Genomic DNA, 18705 nt, shown 5'->3' on the forward strand with positions numbered 1-18705 from the left:
GCAAAGAAGACATCCAGATGGCCAACAGACACATGAAAAAGTGCTCCACATCACTCGGCATCAGGGAAATACAAATCAAAACCACAATGAGATACCACCTCACGCCAGTCACAATGGCTAAAATTAACAAGCCAGGGAATGACAGATGCTGGTGAAGATGTAGAGAAAGGGGAACCCTCCTACACTGTTGGTGGGAATGCAAGCTGGTGCAACCACTCTGGAAAACAGCATGGAGGTTCCTCAAAAAGTTGATAACAGAGCTACCCCCTATGACCCAGCAATCGCACTACTGGGTATTTACCCTAAAGATACAAATGTAGTGATCCAAAGGAAACATGCAACCAAATGTTTATAGCAGCAATGTCCACAATAGCCAAACTATGGAAAGAACCTAGATGTCCATCAACAGATGAATGGATAAAGAAGATGTGATATAGATAGATAGATAGATAGATAGATAGATAGATAGATACACACACACACACACACACACACATATACACACACACAATGGAATACTATGCAGCCATCAAAAGAAATGAAATCTTGCCATTGCAACGATATGGATAGAAGTAGAGGGTATTATGCTGAGCAAAATAAGTCAATCAGAGAAAGACAATTATCATATGATGTCCCTGATATGAGGAATTTGAGAGGCAAAGTGGGGGGTTTGGGGATAGGGAAGGAAAAAATGAAACAAGATGGGATTGGGAGGGAGACAAACCATGAGAGACTCTTAATCTCACAAAACAAACTGAGGGTTGCCGGGGGCGAGGGGTAGGGAGAGGATGGATGGGTTATGGACACTGGGGAGGTTATGTGCTATGGTGAATGCTGTGAAGTGTGTAAGCCTGATGATTCACAGACCTGTGCCCCTGGGGCTAATAATACATTATATGTTAATTAAAAAAATAAAAATAAAACATGCAAGTAAAAAAAAGGGGGGGCTGGTGGTGAACATTAAAGATATAATTTATAGAACTAAGATGAAATGAGGGTTGAAGGGGAGAGTATAATATGAAACGTCTATGCTCTAGGTTAGAATATATTCATTTTTAAAAATAGGGGGAAGGGAAAATGGAGATCACTAAGCCAAAAGAAAAATTTTTAATTATTTATAAAAATGTAATTGTGGAGGCACCTGGGTGGCTCAGTCAGTCTGACTCTTGATCTCAGCTCAGGTCTTGATCTCAGTTCAAGCCCCACACTAGGCTCTGCACTAGGTGTGGGGCTTACTTAAAAAAAGGAAGAAAAGAAAAGAAAAGAGGGAAGAAAAAGAAAGAAAGAAAGAAAAAACGTAATTGTGGAAATGGTAGGACTACTGTTATTAAAGTTACTATGTATGTAACATGGATAAAACAAACAAGTAAACCACAAGATAGTCTAATTCTACCATCCCTTATAACCTTGAGAACCAATATTCTCAGTGTGGAAGAAAAAACCTATAGCTGTAACAAAGTAGTCCTTAATTTGAATTGGAAATATCAGTATGAACTCAGAAAGTACTTCATCTTTACATAGCTCTATCTATTTTGCCTTTAGATATACAAGTAGTCACTTCCTACCTCTACCCATTTAAAAGTCCTAAATACAATGACCAACCCATTGCAGTGAGTATCCCTAGTGCCTAGATTGTGCTCTTAAAATACCATTCCTACCAAAAGAAAACAACAAGCAAACAAAAAATTTTAATGAGCCTCCTAGAGAAATAGTGCATCTCAAATCTATGGCCAGAGACATACAAGATAAATCTGAAACTACTTACCATACCCAGAGAGCAAGGAAGCAATCAAAGACTACCAGCATTACATCAAAAGAACTCAGTAGAATATTCACTTTGTTTTCCGAAGTTAGTACAAAGCTCAGTGATCAAAACAGTATAGTACTTTCACAAGGAAAGACATATCAACCAATGGAGTAAAAAGCCCAGAAGTAAACCCTCATACATACACTCAACTGATTTTCAACAAGGGTGCCAAGACTAATCTATAGAAAAAGGACAGTCCCTCAATAAATGATGCTGGGAGAACTAGATATCTATAGGCAAAAGAAAGAAGATGGACTCTTACTCTATAGCATATACAAAAATAAATTCCAAATGGATCAAAGACCTAACTTGAAAGCTAATATGGTAACCATAGAACTCTTAGAAGAAAACACAGGGGTAAAGTTTCATGACATTGGATTTGGTTATGACTTCTTGGATACGACACCAAAAGCACAGGCAACAAAGGCAAAAATAAGATAAAACAGCTTCATCAAAATTTTAAAATTTTGTGTATCAAAATTTTGATAGTGATGGACACTATCAACAGTGAAAAGGCAACCCACAGAACATGAGAAAATATTTGAAAAGTATTTATTTGATAAATTATTAAAAGCCAGAGTATATAAAAAACTCCTACAACAGGGGCGCCTGGGTGGCTCAGTGGGTTAAAGCCTCTGCCTTCAGCTCAGGTCATGATCCCAGGGTCCTGGGATCGAGCCCCACATCGGGCTCTCTGTTTGGTAGGGAGCCTGCTTCCCCCTCTCTCTCCGCCTGCCTCTCTGCCTACTTGTGATCTCTGTCTGTCGAATAAATAAGTTAAAAAATCTTTAAAAAAAAAAAAAAACCTCCTATGACAACAACAAAAATCAATCCACCTGAAAAATGGGTAACAACAAATAAAGGACAAATCTCCAAAGAAGAAACACAGATGGCCAATAAACACATGACAAGATGCTCCACATTGCTGGTCATTAAGGAAATGAAAATCAAAACCACAAGACACCACTTCCCACCCATGAGGACAGCCATTATCAAAAACCAGAAAATAACCTGAGTGCTGGGAAGTATGTGGAAAAAGTGAAATCCTGATACATTACTGGTGGGAATATAAAATGGTGCAGCTGCTATGGGAACAGTTTGGTAATTCCTTAAAATGTTAAGTACAGAATTGCCACATGATCCATGAATTACACTCTTCTGTATACACCCAAAAGAACTGAAAACAGAGACTCAACCAGACAGTCATAAACCAATGTTCCAAGCAGCATTATTCACAATAGCCAAAGGAAGAAACAATCCAAATGCCCAATAACAGATGAAAGGAGAAATCAAATGTGTTATATACATCCAATGGAATATCATTCAGTTATAAAAAGAAATTAAATTCTGATACATGGTACAACATGGATGGACTTTAAAAACATTATGCTATGAGAAATAAGCCAGACACAAAAGGACAAACACTGTACGATTCCACTTAAATGAGGTATCTAAAATGAGTAAACTCAGAGATAGAAAATAGAATGGAGGTTACCAGCCAAGGGGGAGAGGGTAAGGGGGAATGGAAAGTTATTATTTGAGGAGTATAAAGTTTTAGTTTTGCAAGATGAAAGGAGTTCTGGGACGCCTGGGTGGCTCAGTTGGTTAAGCAGCTGCCTTCGGCTCAGGTCATGATCCCAGCATACTGGGATCGAGTCCCGCATCGGGCCCCTTGCTCGGCAGAGAGCCTGCTTCTCCCTCTGCCTCCGTCTGCCAGTGCTCTCTCTCTCTCTCTCTCTCTCTCTCTCTCTGACAAATAAATAAATAAAATCTTTAAAAAAAAAAAAAGATGAAAGGAGTTCTGAAGATGAATGGTGGTGACACTTGCATAACAATAAGAATGTCCTAAATACCATCATACTGCACACTTAAATTAATGCCCAAGATGATAAATCTTACTTTACCTACACTTTCCCACAAAAAAAAGTTGAAACAAAAAAACTAAATGGTTAAAGTAAAAGGATGCTAGTGAACCAAACTCATTCAAAAACCTGGTAAATAGCAGGAAAGACTCAAGCATGTATTCTGTCTTCCCCACATGAACAGCACCAGGTGAGGGTATGTACAACAACAAAAAAAGAATGAGAGTCACAACTTTACATCCCACAAAGAATTAATGGATTAAGCATAGAGCAGGATTGACTGCTAAATCAAAAAGAGAAGAAAGACATTAAGTATCTCCTAATGAAACAGAACACTACCTATGCACTTGCCAAAAGGATGAAACACAATTCTCATTGAGCCTCTGGATCAGCTGCCTACGTGCCAGAAACAGAGGACAGAGATAAAGCTGAACTGCATTATGAGTACCAACATGTGTTGGTACAGACTGCAAAATACAGACTGCAAAAAAAATTATTCAAAGAAAAGAAAGGAACAGAAGAAGAACCTGTAAATTCAATGCCGCCCCACCAAAAAAAAATTATCAAAATTTTTTAAACTCAGCAAGACTAAACTATTGTGTGGCGATGCACTCTTAGGCAATATAATGATAAAGAAGTGCAGCAAGTCATTTCAATGGAGGTTGATAAAGTAGATCCTGTTGGGAGGGTAAAAGGTAGCTGTGATGAGAGCAGAGCACAAGAAGGGCAGGCTGCCAGAGGGCCTGGCTAAGTTCTACTTCTCGACCTGGGGGAAAATTACGAGTACTCACTTGGCAAAAATTCATTATACTACATATTTCTTGTCAGTGGTTTTCTATGCCTCCTTTATTTTATAATAAGACAGTGGTTTTAAAATTAACATTTCTTTTACATCAAAATATATGGGTGTATGCTCATCTTCTTTTTTTTTTTTTTTACAATGGCAGTCTGTTCAACTCAAAATCCAATAAGATCCACACACTGCATTAAGATGACACATATTTTAAGTCTCTCTTGAAGTTCTTCCTTCCCTCCTTTCTTTCCTTATAACATTTGTTGAAGAAATCAGATCATTTAACTACAAATTTTCCTACATTCCAGATATTCTTATTACCCCTGTGATATTGCTTTATATTTCCCATCCCCTGAATTTCCTGAGAACTGCTTTTAGATCTAAGGCTGTGATCAGATTCATGGTCAATTGGTTTAATAAGACTATATCTCCTATGCTGTGCTACATAAAAAGTCTGGTAGTTTCATTTATGTGTGGATATTCTTTTCTTTTCTTTTTAAATGAAAATAGTGCAAATTATGTTTTTTTACTAAAAAAAAAAAAAAAAACCTGTGATCTGAAGATTTAATGCCAGCTTTGCTTTCTATTTATAAACAAATCCTCAGAAATTTCAATCAGAAAAGTTATAGCTCTGTAACACAATGCCAGCACAACCACAATATATCCAATCATCATGTTATACCAGCCATAAAAAATACTCTTATCTCTAAGCACTGAATTTACCTGCTGGAAGGCTTGAATTGTAGCTGAATACGAATGAAGGGACAAACAAAATTTCAACAAATTCTGCTGTAGAGGTGACAGAAACTGAAATGCAGCTTCTAATATTGTGTGATAATAGGAATAATCAGTACCTGTCAAAGAAGAACATTATCCAAAATAATTACATACGACTAGACATATGCAAATAAGATAGTTCATAAAGTATAAAGCTATGTGTTACAGAGGTATACAGTGGCAAAATTTTACCACTCTCCTATCTTGAACTGTTGTCAAATGCTTAGAATTTCCTAGAATACAGGAAGTAATTGGACTCTTCCTCTCATCTTCCCTTTGTTCACATTATTCCCTCTACCTGGACTGCATCTATCCCACTTACCTGGATGACTGACTCCTACATACCTCCACAAGAATTCAGCTGTGACATCACCTACTCTGCAAAGTCACTCCCAATCCCTACCCCACGCCTCACTAGACCAAGTACCTCTTTTCTTTGGTCCAATAATATTTCTCTGCTTATCTCTTTCAATTACCACATTATTTACGAAATTATTTATTCACTACCTACCTCTCTCCAAATAGTTTTTGAGCCCCCACAGGCAAAAGTTTTAATGTATTTATCTTTGTATCCCCAGTGCCTACCATATGTTTGTTATTCACTCAAATAACCCAACAAACTGAGCAGTTTGATGAGGAAGTACAGACTATAAAAGGATATTAACAAAACTGTAGTTTGGGAAGAAGCATTTAAACAACTGGAACAAACTATCTAAGGTGGGAAAAAAAAAATACATGTACCAGTATGAAAAAATCCCCAGAATATATTGTTAAAACGCAAGGTACAAAGCAATGTACAGTTGAACCTTGAACAACATAGGGTTTAGGGGCATCAACTGCCCCATCAGTCAAAAATCCACATATTGGGGTGCCTGGGTGGCTCAGTGGGTTAAACCTCTGCCTTCAGCTCAGGTCATGATCTCAGGGTCCTGGGATCGAGCCCCACATCAGGCTCTCTCTCTGCTCAGCAGGGAGCCTGCTTCTCCCCCTCTCTCTGCCTGCCTCTCTGCCTACTTGTGATCTCTGTCTGTCAAATAAATTAATAAAATCTTTTAAAAAAATCCACATATAACTTTGACTCCCCAAAAACTACTAATAGCCTATAGGTGACAGGAAGCTATACCGATAACATAAAAGTAAATTAACACACATCTTGTATGTTATATGCAATTTTATGCTGTAATCTCATAATAAAGCTAAAGAAAATGTATTAAGAAATCATAAAGAGAGAGTGGGTGCCTGGGTGGCTCAGTCGGTTAAGCGGCTGCCTTCACCTCAGGTTATGATCCCAGGGTCCTGGAATTGAGTCCCGCATCGGGCTCCCGGCTCAGCGGAGAGCCTGCTTCTCCCTCTCCCTCTGCCTGCCGCTCTGCCTACTTGTGCTATCTATCTCTCTGTCAAATAAATAAACAAAATCTTAAAAAAAAAAAAAAAGGAATCATAAAGAGAAAATACATTTAAGTACTATACTGTATTCACAGAAAAAAAATCTGAGTATAAGTCAACCCATGCAGTTCAAACCCATGTTATTCAGGGGTCAACTGTACATAGTGAGCTATCTTTTTTACTGTTAAGAAAGAATGAGAAATAAGAATACATACGATGTATTTGTTGTTAAAAAAAAAACACTGAAGGCTAAACAAAATAATTTAAACAGTTATAAAAAGCAAGGGAGAAACAGGAGGGGGACAGGGAAAGAACAAGATTTTTCTTTATAAGCCTTTTAAAAGCTTGACTATTAAATCATATATTATGTATCAAAAAGTGTTTTTAAGGAATATAACTAACATTTTAAAAAGCAAAACATAAAAGGTTCTATATGGCATTATCATCTTCTAAGCAGAAAAAGACACCAGAAAGAAATACTTAAAATGTTGCCAGAATGTTAATGGTCAATACCTTCGGGTGGTGGGACAATGGATAATATTTCAAATAAAATATTTAACACACTTTTATGATCACTTCCAAGAATTCATACTACCCCAAATTTAACCAAGAACACATTATCATTTATATTGAGGAAATTTCATTTTAAACATGAGTTCAAATTTCATTATCAAACCCACTTCGATAAATTTGTTTTATGAAATTGTAAACTAAAAGTAAAATTATTTCTTTCGGTAACACAAACAATTCCAGTTGACTCTAAATTATGTAACTCAAACTACAGATGCTTGCTCAAACCTTTATGTACTAATATCACAAAAAAGAAATTCAGACTTGGCTTTTAAATGTATTATTTTAACTAAAAATCAAAAAGTTAAAATCAATTCAGTTAAACATTAATAGCAATCACTTTGTTTTCACACATTTGCTCTACAACAAGGTCTGTCAACGAAACACTCAAGGTTTTAGCTACCCAAGTTATCTGCATCTTTAACTAGTAATGTTTATACTACAAACATCTATAAAGCTTATATTGAACTAGAAAGTGTGAATGCACATCATAAACTGTAAACAAATGATACAGTTGACATTGGCATTCATCTGATACCTCAACACTCAAGCTGTGGGTGGCTGGCAGGCATAACAGGAAACATTTTGGATGGCACTAATTTAATGATAACGAACCTAACAGAGAATAGATCAGTTGTGCAATTAGTTCATAAAAAAGGAAAAAGGGAATCAAATCAATGGTAATTAAGTTAATACTAAATGATTTTAAATGAATCTGACTTCTATAAAATATTCATATAGCATTCTAATAAAACAATACAAAAGAACAAAAACAAGCAGGGAGAAAGAAATCAAAGGTAGTACTTATAGACAAAGTGATAAACTGCTTCAAAAGCATTAGTTTGTGTTGGCTCTGCTGACTACCATCACAACTCTAGTCATTAAGATAAAAACATTTTCCTTTAATTACTATGCCATAAATACTGTGAAAGAGACCATTTTTTTCCTAATATTTTCCCAGATACCAAAGTCAAAGAAGCATTTGCTTCAATTTTACCGTGATGATCGGATGATCCAATATTTTGACTGGCTTCTACAAAATTCCAAAATTTCTCTTGACTGTCTTCTGCTAAAAACTCACTGGGAGAAAAGGGGGGAAATATCAGAAATAAAACAACTTAATAAAATCTTCTAATGTAAGCTACATTACTAAAGAAAGTAAAAATAGGTTTTTAAGTTTCCAAATGTCCAGAGTTTGGCTTTTACAATATACATTATACACAAGCATGTATAATATATATTCTAATGATAAGCAAGTCTTATTAGCTTATTGACTATTGATAACTAATTAGCTTAGTAGCTTACTCACTTATTCATATTAATAGCCTAATAGGTATTCCATAAGAAACCTGGAACAACTATGTAACAAGAGGAAAGTTCCAATATAAATAAAGATTATGAAACCCCATTTTGTGAAAACGCTGTTGGTAATAGCAGAATTACAAACTGACAATTCTGGTACTAGTTCTGTTCATTTATTCTCTGAAAGACCTTACAAATTACAAAAAAAAATGTTTGGCCTAAGGTTCTCCCAAGGAAAACATGAACCCTAAGAAATTTCTAGGAGACTAAAGGCAGCATGTTGTAATCTTTTAAAATCCATAAATCCAAATTTTCAAGATCACCAAATTTCAGTTTAATAAAATAAGTTCTGGGGCGCCTGGGTGGCTCAGTGGTTTAAGCCGCTGCCTTCGGCTCGGGTCATGATCTCAGGGTCCTGGGATCGAGTCCCGCATCGGGCTCTCTGCTTGGCAGGGAGCCTGCTTCCCTCTCTCACTCTCTACCTGCCTCTCTGCCTACTTGTGATCTCTCTCTCTCTCTCTCTCTGTCAAATAAATAAAATAAAAAATCTTTAAAAAAAAAAAAAATAAAATAAAATAAAATAAGTTCTTAGAACTTAATGCCACCTTAATTATTTCTTGACTTTACAGACCTAAATAATGGCCATTCTCAACTTCCCTTCATTCCAGAGTCTAAAATCACTAAAAGAAAATGTGTGTACTGATCAAATGATTCATGTAAATTAGTCATCTTCTCCTCTGAGACGGAATACTAATGTAGTGGTGATCTTTCACTGTCTTAAAGCAAACTACAGATCTGGATCTCAGCTTACCTAGCCAAAGGAAGACTTTCCCATTACTTGTCAACACTGGGGTGTACAACTCTCACTCTACTCCACAGCTAGACACAGAAATATGGGAAAAATAAGAAACATTTCCTGGTAACACACAGCCTCTCTAAAAATAGGTTTCTGAAAATACCCATTATCATAATTTATTAAATTATTTAGTACCTCCTTGAATGTGGGATTTTTCTACGCTTTCTAGGCTTATGGTCTAAGAAAACAAGATATTAAGACAAATAGATTATGATATGCAAATAAATACTAAATTCACAAATTAAAGCTGCATTCACAAGATAGGCTTGTGGAAAAGGGGGGAAGGATAATACACTCAAAGGTTATAATGGTGAGAACAAGGATTCACTGAAGCTAAGACCCTCCTGTAAAGGCCAACTGCAAATAAATATATGCTCCTCATATAATTACAGGAAAACTTGAAATATACATTCTCCTCCAACCCACTGCATAAATAAGTCTTATGACACCTAAGTTTCAAACAGTCCTAAGAAAATTAATTACTAGATTCACTGAACTAATCCAAGGAGGGTAAGAACAATACAAGATAATATTAAAAGGATTGCTGCCATTTGTTTACAGTATAATTCAGTTTGTTTGCTTTTCATTTTAAATTGTTGTTTTGCTTCTTATTCTTATTCTTATTCCACTGAGTAAAACAGCTACAGTTTTTCAGATGAAATTATATGATATCTAGGATTTGTTTTAAAATAGTCCAGGGGGATAAGGGAGGAGGGTGGTGGTAGTTATGGATGAATCGACTTGAGTTGATAATTGCTAAAACTGGGTGGCAGGTAGAGGGAGAGCACATTATATGTACCATTCCACTTACAAATGTTTTGAAAGCTCACAATAAAAAGTTTTTAATCAATGACGAAAGAAAAAAAAACCATAAACAACCTGAATGTCCACCAGATAGCAAAAATCTGGTAACTTGTTTTCTAGATTTCCAAAGTTATTGTTGGAGATCAGAAATGGTCTTTCTTCCATAAAGAAGTAGAAAGGGAAGGGAAATGAATATTTAAGGAGGGCTTACTATGTGACGGGCACTATGCTTGGCATATTCACTCATGTCCTTAAATCCTCACAGCCACCCTTACTTAGAACCATTTTTAGAATAAAGAAACTGCAACTCAGAGAGGTTATTGATTTGCTTAAGGGCATAGAATTAGCAAATCAAAAATCTGGAATGCAAACTCAAATCTATTTGATCTCTATCATGCTGAATTCTTGGGCCATTATAGTATCTAGTACTCAACAAATGATTATTGGTTTCTATTTTAATAATAGTACTTTAATTATACAATATTTCTGTTAGTAATTATGACTGTTCAAAACATACTCAGTATTTTACTTCAATTAAATATATATCACTTCATGAACAACCAGAAAGCTATAGCTGCTTCATTAGGATCAGGCCTAACCTAAAAATAACATGGGAATACTTTTAGTCCCTAAGGACTAGATGCAGGAAAGGCAAAATATCTGTGGTAGTTGCATGCCTCAATGTGTAGAGATACATTCTGTCCCCTCTCCCTCATTCAGATGGACAACGCTATGATCGGCCATCAATGTCCTCCATGGCCCTGGGAGGGAAGAATGGTGGCTTCAGCTACTTCTGGAGGCAAATATCGAGGATTTCTAATATGCTCAACTTATTTCTGAGTTGCCTAGATGTCCCATTACCTTGCCAAAATGTCTGCAAACAGCCAAAGAAGAGGACTAAAAATAATCAACCAAAATGGCAAATGGTCAGGAAATCATGAAAAGGGGAGATGTTTGTAAAAGGAAAAGTTGGTGGAGGAAGTGATATACATTATTCACTTCACAGAGATCAACAAAACTGAAAAAAATGAGTTAATTAAGACTGACAGTTTTAACATACTTTCTCAAAAATCCCATAAGTATATGCCATAAAAATCTTCTGAAACAATGTATAAAACCAAAAAAAAAATTATTCTAAGTGAGAGTAACTGAGTGGAACTCAATAAAGAATGCCAAGCAAAGTATTATAAAACATGTTACAGTTAATTGCACAAAATTATTTAGAAAGTGATAGTAAATCCTAAACACTTAGACTTACACCAGACAAATCATCCAAAATAAGACTGGAGGGGAAAAAAGGTCAACTATTAGAGTCCGCTCAGGCAGTTTAGATCTCAACCAACCTTCAGTCACTTTACTTATAAGTGCCCTCTCTATCTAATAAAGTTCTGACACTGGAAGAGTTCAATCCATTTATCAACTCATAACACTGCTGTGAAATAAATGCAGTAGTAATTTTTTCTTTTGGCCATTTTATTGTTGAGAGAAGGGAGGCACAGAGGAGTGATACAAGCTTAAGTCTGATCAGCAGAAAATCCATGAGGCTCCTCAGCAAGCCAAAATCAGGTCCTAAAAGTCCCACTTTCCCACTGGTCCTCTTTTATCAATTCCAAATGAAGCTGTTTCCTTAGGAGATGACACTATTCATAAACATAATCAACACAAGAAAAACTCTTCATTCACATTTTTCTAGGGGTGAAGGAGGAAATGTTAGAAGATGAAATTCTAAAGTTGAAGAGTACAAAGATAGACCAAAGTTAACTGAAGTAATCCAACAGTTCAAATTTCTAGCACTATCAAATTCTGAGATTTACCAACTACTTGCCATTCAATCTACCTAAATTTATGCTTTAGAATGATTCTCTGTAAGTCCTAGATATATATTATTTCAGATACAATAAAAATAAGTTTCCCTCTATAAACAAAAAACTGACTTTTTAAAAGAGAGGTAACTAGTTATTTATATTATAAACACTAACTAAAAAATATACTTGGAATACAAAATCTCCCAAGAAATCATTGACTACTGTATTTTATTTGATTTTGTATTTTATTGTATTGTATTTCTTTATTGTATTGATTTTAAGACACTGTCAGTTTTAAGACATATCGCTTTTATGAAACACTAAAAAGGAAAATGTTACCAATTTTAATTGTAAGATAACATCTTGATTTCATTAAAATGCATCTTAATTTTGGAGATGTTAAAATGTGGAACAAGTAAAATCTTAGATAAAATCTAGCCTTGTCCTCAGCCTCCCTTCTGCGCTCTCATATCTCAAGGTCTTCTACCAACTTCTTAGAAGGAGCAGGCGCTCTCTCCCCCAATCTTGACAAACTCTCTTCTTTCTCTTTTATTAAACACCTCTTAAAACCTTTTTCAAATAAATAGAAAAATTCCTTTAAGTACAACTCTCTCTTCCTTTATTACCACATATACACCTTTCTTGGAAGATGATTTAACCAATTCAATAAATTTGTCCAAAGAAGTCCCTAAGTATCTCTATGAATCAATATTACCATATCCTACTGACAGATTCTGTGTTCTAACAGCCTCTGACTAGCACACAGCACAATGCATACTGAAAGAGGCACTGACTAAATGCATGTGATGATAATCTCACTGCCTAAAAAAGCTCCTGAATACTCACTAGCAGATCCTACATTTTTACTCAAACACAGGAAAGGAAAAAAAGATGTCTTCTTACCTGACTTCTAACAACAATGGAGTGGAAAACCATTTTGTCGTAAGAGAGGTTGTAATGGCTTTTGAATCTGCCTTTACTGAGGAAAACAGCCATAGTCCAGTGAATATAATCATAAGTCCCATTTTATAGCAAACCCCTAAAAAGGAAAAAAAAAAAAAAAGGTTTTGCTTCAAAGAAATGTTTAAACCTGAATCTTAATACTTAGAGACACAAAGTAACATGAAAATTACAGAAATGGAAATGCTTCTGAAATTTAACAGCACCTAATATCTCCATGGTTTCAACTTGCTGAGTAACTGATATATAACTAAAGGTGTAGACCATATACTCTTTCCTATAAAGACCCCATCTCATCATGGGGTGCCTAAACTATACACAGGTATAAGTCAGTTGGTGGCACAGCAGGGAGCACACAGTCAGACTTTACGAACCATAAGAGTAAACAAAGCTGAGGCAGATGAAAATGTGAATGATGGGTATTAAATAGTGTCCTCCCAAAAGTCCTAACCCAGCACCTCGAAATACAAACTTATTTGGAAACGGTCTTAACAGAGGAAATCCTGTTAAAATGAGGTCATTAGGTGGGCCCTAATCCAATAAGACTGGTGTTATAAAAAAATGGAAAATATGGACAGAGTGACAGGCATGCAGTGGGAACACCATGTGAACAGACACAGGGAGAATGCCAGAGAAGACAGAGGCAAACACTGGAACTATATTGCAAACCACAGAACACCTAGGGCTAGCAAATGCTGGAAGAGGCAAAGAAAGACCCTCCCCTACAGATTTCAGAGGGAATATGGTCCTGTGACACCCTGATTTAGAATCTCTGGCCTCCAAAACTGGAAGACAAGGAACTGTCATTGCTCTTAGCCACAAAGTTTGGTACTTTGTCACAGCAGCCCCAGGGGGCTAACAGATGGGTCTTGAGCGTAAATGCAAATACCGTTCTGAACGAAGAATGTTAGAACTCAATCATGAGTCCCTATCTACAAAATAAGGAAGCTGGAATCACTGGTAAATTGGCACAGCCATCGAATGCAGGCCTCCTAACCCCCAGCAGCAATCTCCTCAAGCACACTGAGGTGTCAACATCATTTCAGAAAAAGACTCCAGCTCTAGGCTTCTTTGGTCTGATTTTTCATCTCAGAGGTCAGCCTCACTGAACCCTAATCAGACTCCCCCCCCACCCCGGGCCGTATAAGTCAGCATCTAAGTTCCACCCATTTGAATGGGAATCCAAAGAAGACATGAATATGTGAGAAACACCAAACCAAAGTTGTGCTTCTGCATGTTAGTGTTGGGTAAGGCTCACACCAGACTCACCCCAATTCCTTCAGATACTGATTAGAAAAGCTACTGCTTGGAGGATCAGTCAGTACCCTCTTTTTACAAAAAGCATTAACAGTTGTGCCAACAGCCTGCTTCACATAACACACAGTATCTCTAAAGAACAAATGGTCAAAATCAAAATAAACCAAATAAAAAAGTTACTTTTAAGAGTTTTTCATTCAGACACTGTCAGCTTAATTGATTTAAATTGACTAATTAATATCCCATTTATAAATAAGCACTAATAAATAAATAGCCAACATTCATAAAAACTAGGGCTAGCCACCTAGACCCCAACACTGAAACTTGTTAGCAGATTTCTGGCTGGGGTAAGGGTTGGGGGTGCGGAGGTAGCCCTTTCAGAGTGCAGTAAAAGTTACTGGCATTTCCTACAGAGGGGCAAGCAAGAACCAAAAATTCTACATACAACTTCAGACTACTCAAGAACTCTTAGTTCTTCCCTCCTTAGTTCCTCCCCTACAGGTCCCTGAACTACAGCCTCAGAAACCTGCTCTGCATGACAGAAAAACTTGGCTAGTCAAAGGAAAGAACCTTTCAGAGTCAGGGACTTCTGATAAATTACTGAGTTTGCTACTTACTAGCAGTTTAACCACAAGGAAGTTCCCTAGTAACTTCTCTGGCCCTTGGTCTCCCAGACTCTGAAATAGGAATATCAGTATCTGCCACACCAGGACACTCTGAGAATGAAAAAGCAACATGAAAATTACTCTCTCAAGTGCCAAGTACTATACCAAAATTAATTGTTCTAATAAAAGACGTTCTCGTAAGAAGCCACTTTCTAAATTACAGAATAATAAATCGTTATTACCTGGGCTCAAAAAAAAATGTCTTGGAAATACATTTTCTGTGGTTAGGGGAAAAAAATCCCCCCCCCCCAAGTCACAAAACTTCTAAAATGGAGACAGAATACATGAACTATGTTAGCATTACTACACTATAGTTCTGTTTACAATTTGCCCCCAAGGGGCCTAGATGTGTAGTCCCAAAAGTAGTAATTCTGGACCAGAAACTGGACACCACTGCCAGTAACCCCAGGCAGGCTGCATGCATAGAGTGATGAGGGAAGAGGGAGTGACAAAAGGTCTCCCAGGAAGCATTAAGATTATTGAGCCATTGCTCTGGGCCCAGCACAGTGTCAGGTGCTTTGCATATACCATGATATCTAGTCCTTCCACACAACTACCCAGGAGACTGTAGTTCCTAAAGAGTGGCAGCCATGACTACTTTGTTCACCACAGCAAATAGCACAGTGCCTGGCAAACAGGAGATACCTACAGCCTTGCTGCATAATGGATGAAACGTTATCATTCCCAGCCTCAGTGAAGCTGAGGAACTTGACTAATATTAATAAACAACAATGCTTGGAACCCACGTCTGCCTGTTTTTAAGTTCTACAATACCATGCTATCTCTGGTTTTGGAAGGTAAGAATTCATACTGTGCAGACCCTGACTGAGCAAAGAGCTTTCTTGTGAGAATCAACACAAGTCCAAGGACTTTCTAGGGACAGAGTCCTTGGGATATAGGTGGCTGAGAAAGACAGTTTCAACCTGAAACCAAGCATGCCAGCCTGAAGTTGGGACCAAAGCAAACTGACCAATTAGCCTGACAGGCTTGCTTCAGGGACAGAATGTGAGCTCCGCAAGAACAGGGAGCTTCATCTGTAAGGGCCACATGCTCAGCATAATGCCGGGAACACAAGAGGTGCTCAAAATAAAATAAACACAGGCCATCATTCATTAAAGGAAGAATGAAAGCAAATAGAAAGGAGTGCGACAACAAGAGGAAAGATGCTACAAAAAGCTTAAGACTTAAGAAGGGTTAAAATGAAAACTCTATGCACCAAGACTCACCAGAGATCCCCTTAAACTATTTTTAAAAGAGACAGAGTTCTTGGGGCAAGGTATAGCACCATTAAGATGACAGAGAAAAGTGGACCTTAAAGAAAAGCTCTCCCACCCAGACCCCACAGCCTTGATGCCACAGGTAAAACTACAGGAAAAGACTGTTTCAGAGAAGCAGAAGTAAGAACTTCACTGAAGTGCCTTTTGTTTGAGAATGCCTTCATTTTATGAGAATCTTATCACTCTGATCCTAGTGGTCCTTAAATGTTGCTAGTAAATATGAATAATGTGAGAAATAATAGCTGTCAGAATCTACAATGTGGAATTTCATGATCATAGGCATAGTGCTTGTGGCACGGTGGGCAAATTAAAAACATTCTTTAATAAGTCCTAGGCCCAGGGCACCTGGGTGGCTCAGATAAGTTAAGCTTCTGCCTTCAGCTCAGGTCAGTATCCCAGGGTCTCAGAATCAAGTCCCATATCGGGCTCCCTGCTCAGCGGGGAGCCTGTTCCTCCCTCTCCCTCTGCCTGCTGCTCCCCCTGCTTGTGCTCTCTGACAAATAAATAAATAAAATCTTAAAAAAAAAAAAAAATAAGTCCTAGGTCCAAATGTACTATCTTTAAGATCCAGTCTGTGGCCCATTCTCCTTAGTTTAAATTAATGACTATCTCTTACTCATTGATCTACAGTAGGATATTGGAAATATTAATGAAAACTGTATTATGGCAAACACTTTTCACTTTCTGGAAAACAGAGGAGGCATAAAATTCTAAATCACCAACTTCTTCCATTTCTAAACTGAAGATAATAGCTGACAAACTCTTAAAAAAACAACGTGCAGGATGCAAGCTTACAGACAGCCACCTGAGTTTCAACATACATGATTAACAGTGAGGAAAAATACTAGGAAGGACTCTTCTAGAGAAATAAATTTACTTTCCAAATAATTAAACTTAATATGCATTTATACCTATTAGCAAGACCGTTTGCTGTGAACCCTATAAATCTAATTTTTTTTAAGTAGTTACTATTCATTGATATGAAAATGATCACTGGTAACTGCAGAGAAGATCTAACAGAATTTTCTGCATAGTTCAATTTCTTCCTCCTAAGCTAAACGTGCACCATAAAGCTGCCATCCTACTGTAGGAAGCAATGTTTATTTCCTTTAATAAAAATGAGTGTCGGGGCACCTAGGTGGTTCAATTCAGTCTGTTAGGCTCAGACTCTTGATTTCCCCTCAGGTCATGAGTTCAGGGTCCAGAGATCAAGGCTTCCCCTTCAGGCTCAGCACAGAGCCTGCTTGAGATTCTCTCTTTCCCTCTCCCTCCGCCCCTCCCCCTGCTCTCTCTCTCTCTCTGTAAAAAATCAATAAAATCTTAAAAAAAAAAAAAGTGTCAAGTTTGTCAAAAGCAAGCCAAGTGGAAAGGCTACAATCATCCCAAATTTTGTCTGTTAAGTAACTATTTTAAGTGTTTCAAACATCACACTAAAACTGGCCAGCAAGTGCACGATGTTTCTAAGACAGTGTAGCACAGTAAGGTATAAGACCTCCGGACTTCAAATGAACAAAATATGCTAGTTCTCAAATCTGGCAAGAAATGCAAAAAAATCTGGAGATTTGGCCAACGAAGAACAGTTGACATCCATAACTTAGTGGCGATGTACGCAGATCTTATTCTTCTGACAGGTCCCACAAAAAGTGAAACCGGATCATCCAATCTCCAGCCAACAGATCCTCGTATTTAAATGAAAACGGCAACCAATATGCATCACTTTAATTCATTTTAGGGAAAACAGAAATCTATAAAAAGATGAAGTCGTTCCCCAATCAAAGTCCTGCAAACTGCTGGTTCTCAACCTACTTGGGGTCAGGGCTGATCTAAATTCAGGTTAGGGCACTTCCCCCACCTCCTTCTGCACTTGGGCACATTGGTCTCAAAGCTCTTCACTAAAGACTCAAAACCGCTGAAGAGAGTCGGTGGCCACTCCCGCAGAATTGATACCTTGCCCAGAGACCACTGAGGGCAACTACGCGCAAATAAGGACAGGACTGTGGCACGGAAGGAGAAACTGAGTCAGGAAAGAAGCGGAAGCTCAAGGTGACCGGGGCACGGGGTCGCCTTGCGTCCCAGACCCTCTCCCCGTCCACGAGACCTCCCCACGCCAAGCCAGGGGTACCTGTCACCGGCCGCGCAGCCGCGGCACACGCGCCGCTCGCGTCCCCCTTCCTGCCCATGCTGGGGCCGCGCGCTTCGTCCGCGACGATGCCAGCGACAACGCCGGGGCGGGGCGGGGCGGTGACGGCGGCGGCAGCGGCTGCGCCAGTGAGCGGCCGACACGCGCCTTTCCCGCGGCTCCCCTCAAGCCGGTCTCGCAGAGCAATAGCCCAGCTGCCTGCCACTTTTTACTTCCGCTTCCTAATGGCGAGAGCCGGAGGACTTCCGGCTACCGAGCCCCGGCTGAGGCAGCCTAGAGCGTCGCGTGGTCACCATCTTGTATCCGAGAAGCACCGCCTTCCTCTTTGCTCGCCTCTGTGTAGCGCCGTTGGGGAGGACTGCACTTTGAAGATCTCGGGAATGGGACTAGCAGTGATCGCTGAGACCCAAAAACCGTATCAGGTGATGAAGCCGGATACCAGTT

At 38.2% G+C, this 18705-nt stretch overlaps 1 protein-coding gene across 1 annotated transcript in view; it reads right to left on the reverse strand.

Moving 5' to 3' along the window:
- UGGT1 (UDP-glucose glycoprotein glucosyltransferase 1) overlaps positions 1-18484 on the reverse strand; it is a 117148-nt gene extending 98664 nt beyond the window's left edge. Inside the window, exons 1-4 of the mRNA XM_080799532.1 lie at positions 18244-18484; positions 12866-13001; positions 8193-8275; positions 5186-5316 (exon numbers count right to left, since the gene is read on the reverse strand). Coding sequence (XP_080655658.1) covers positions 5186-5316; positions 8193-8275; positions 12866-13001; positions 18244-18301 — 408 coding nt within the window. The 5' untranslated portion in view covers positions 18302-18484. The remainder of the gene's footprint in view (positions 1-5185; positions 5317-8192; positions 8276-12865; positions 13002-18243) is intronic.
- Between the last annotated feature and the right edge of the window lie 221 nt (positions 18485-18705).

Source organism: Martes martes (genome assembly GCF_963455335.1).
Source record: "Martes martes genome assembly, chromosome: 3".
In the NCBI taxonomy this organism is placed as follows: Eukaryota; Metazoa; Chordata; class Mammalia; order Carnivora; family Mustelidae; genus Martes; species Martes martes.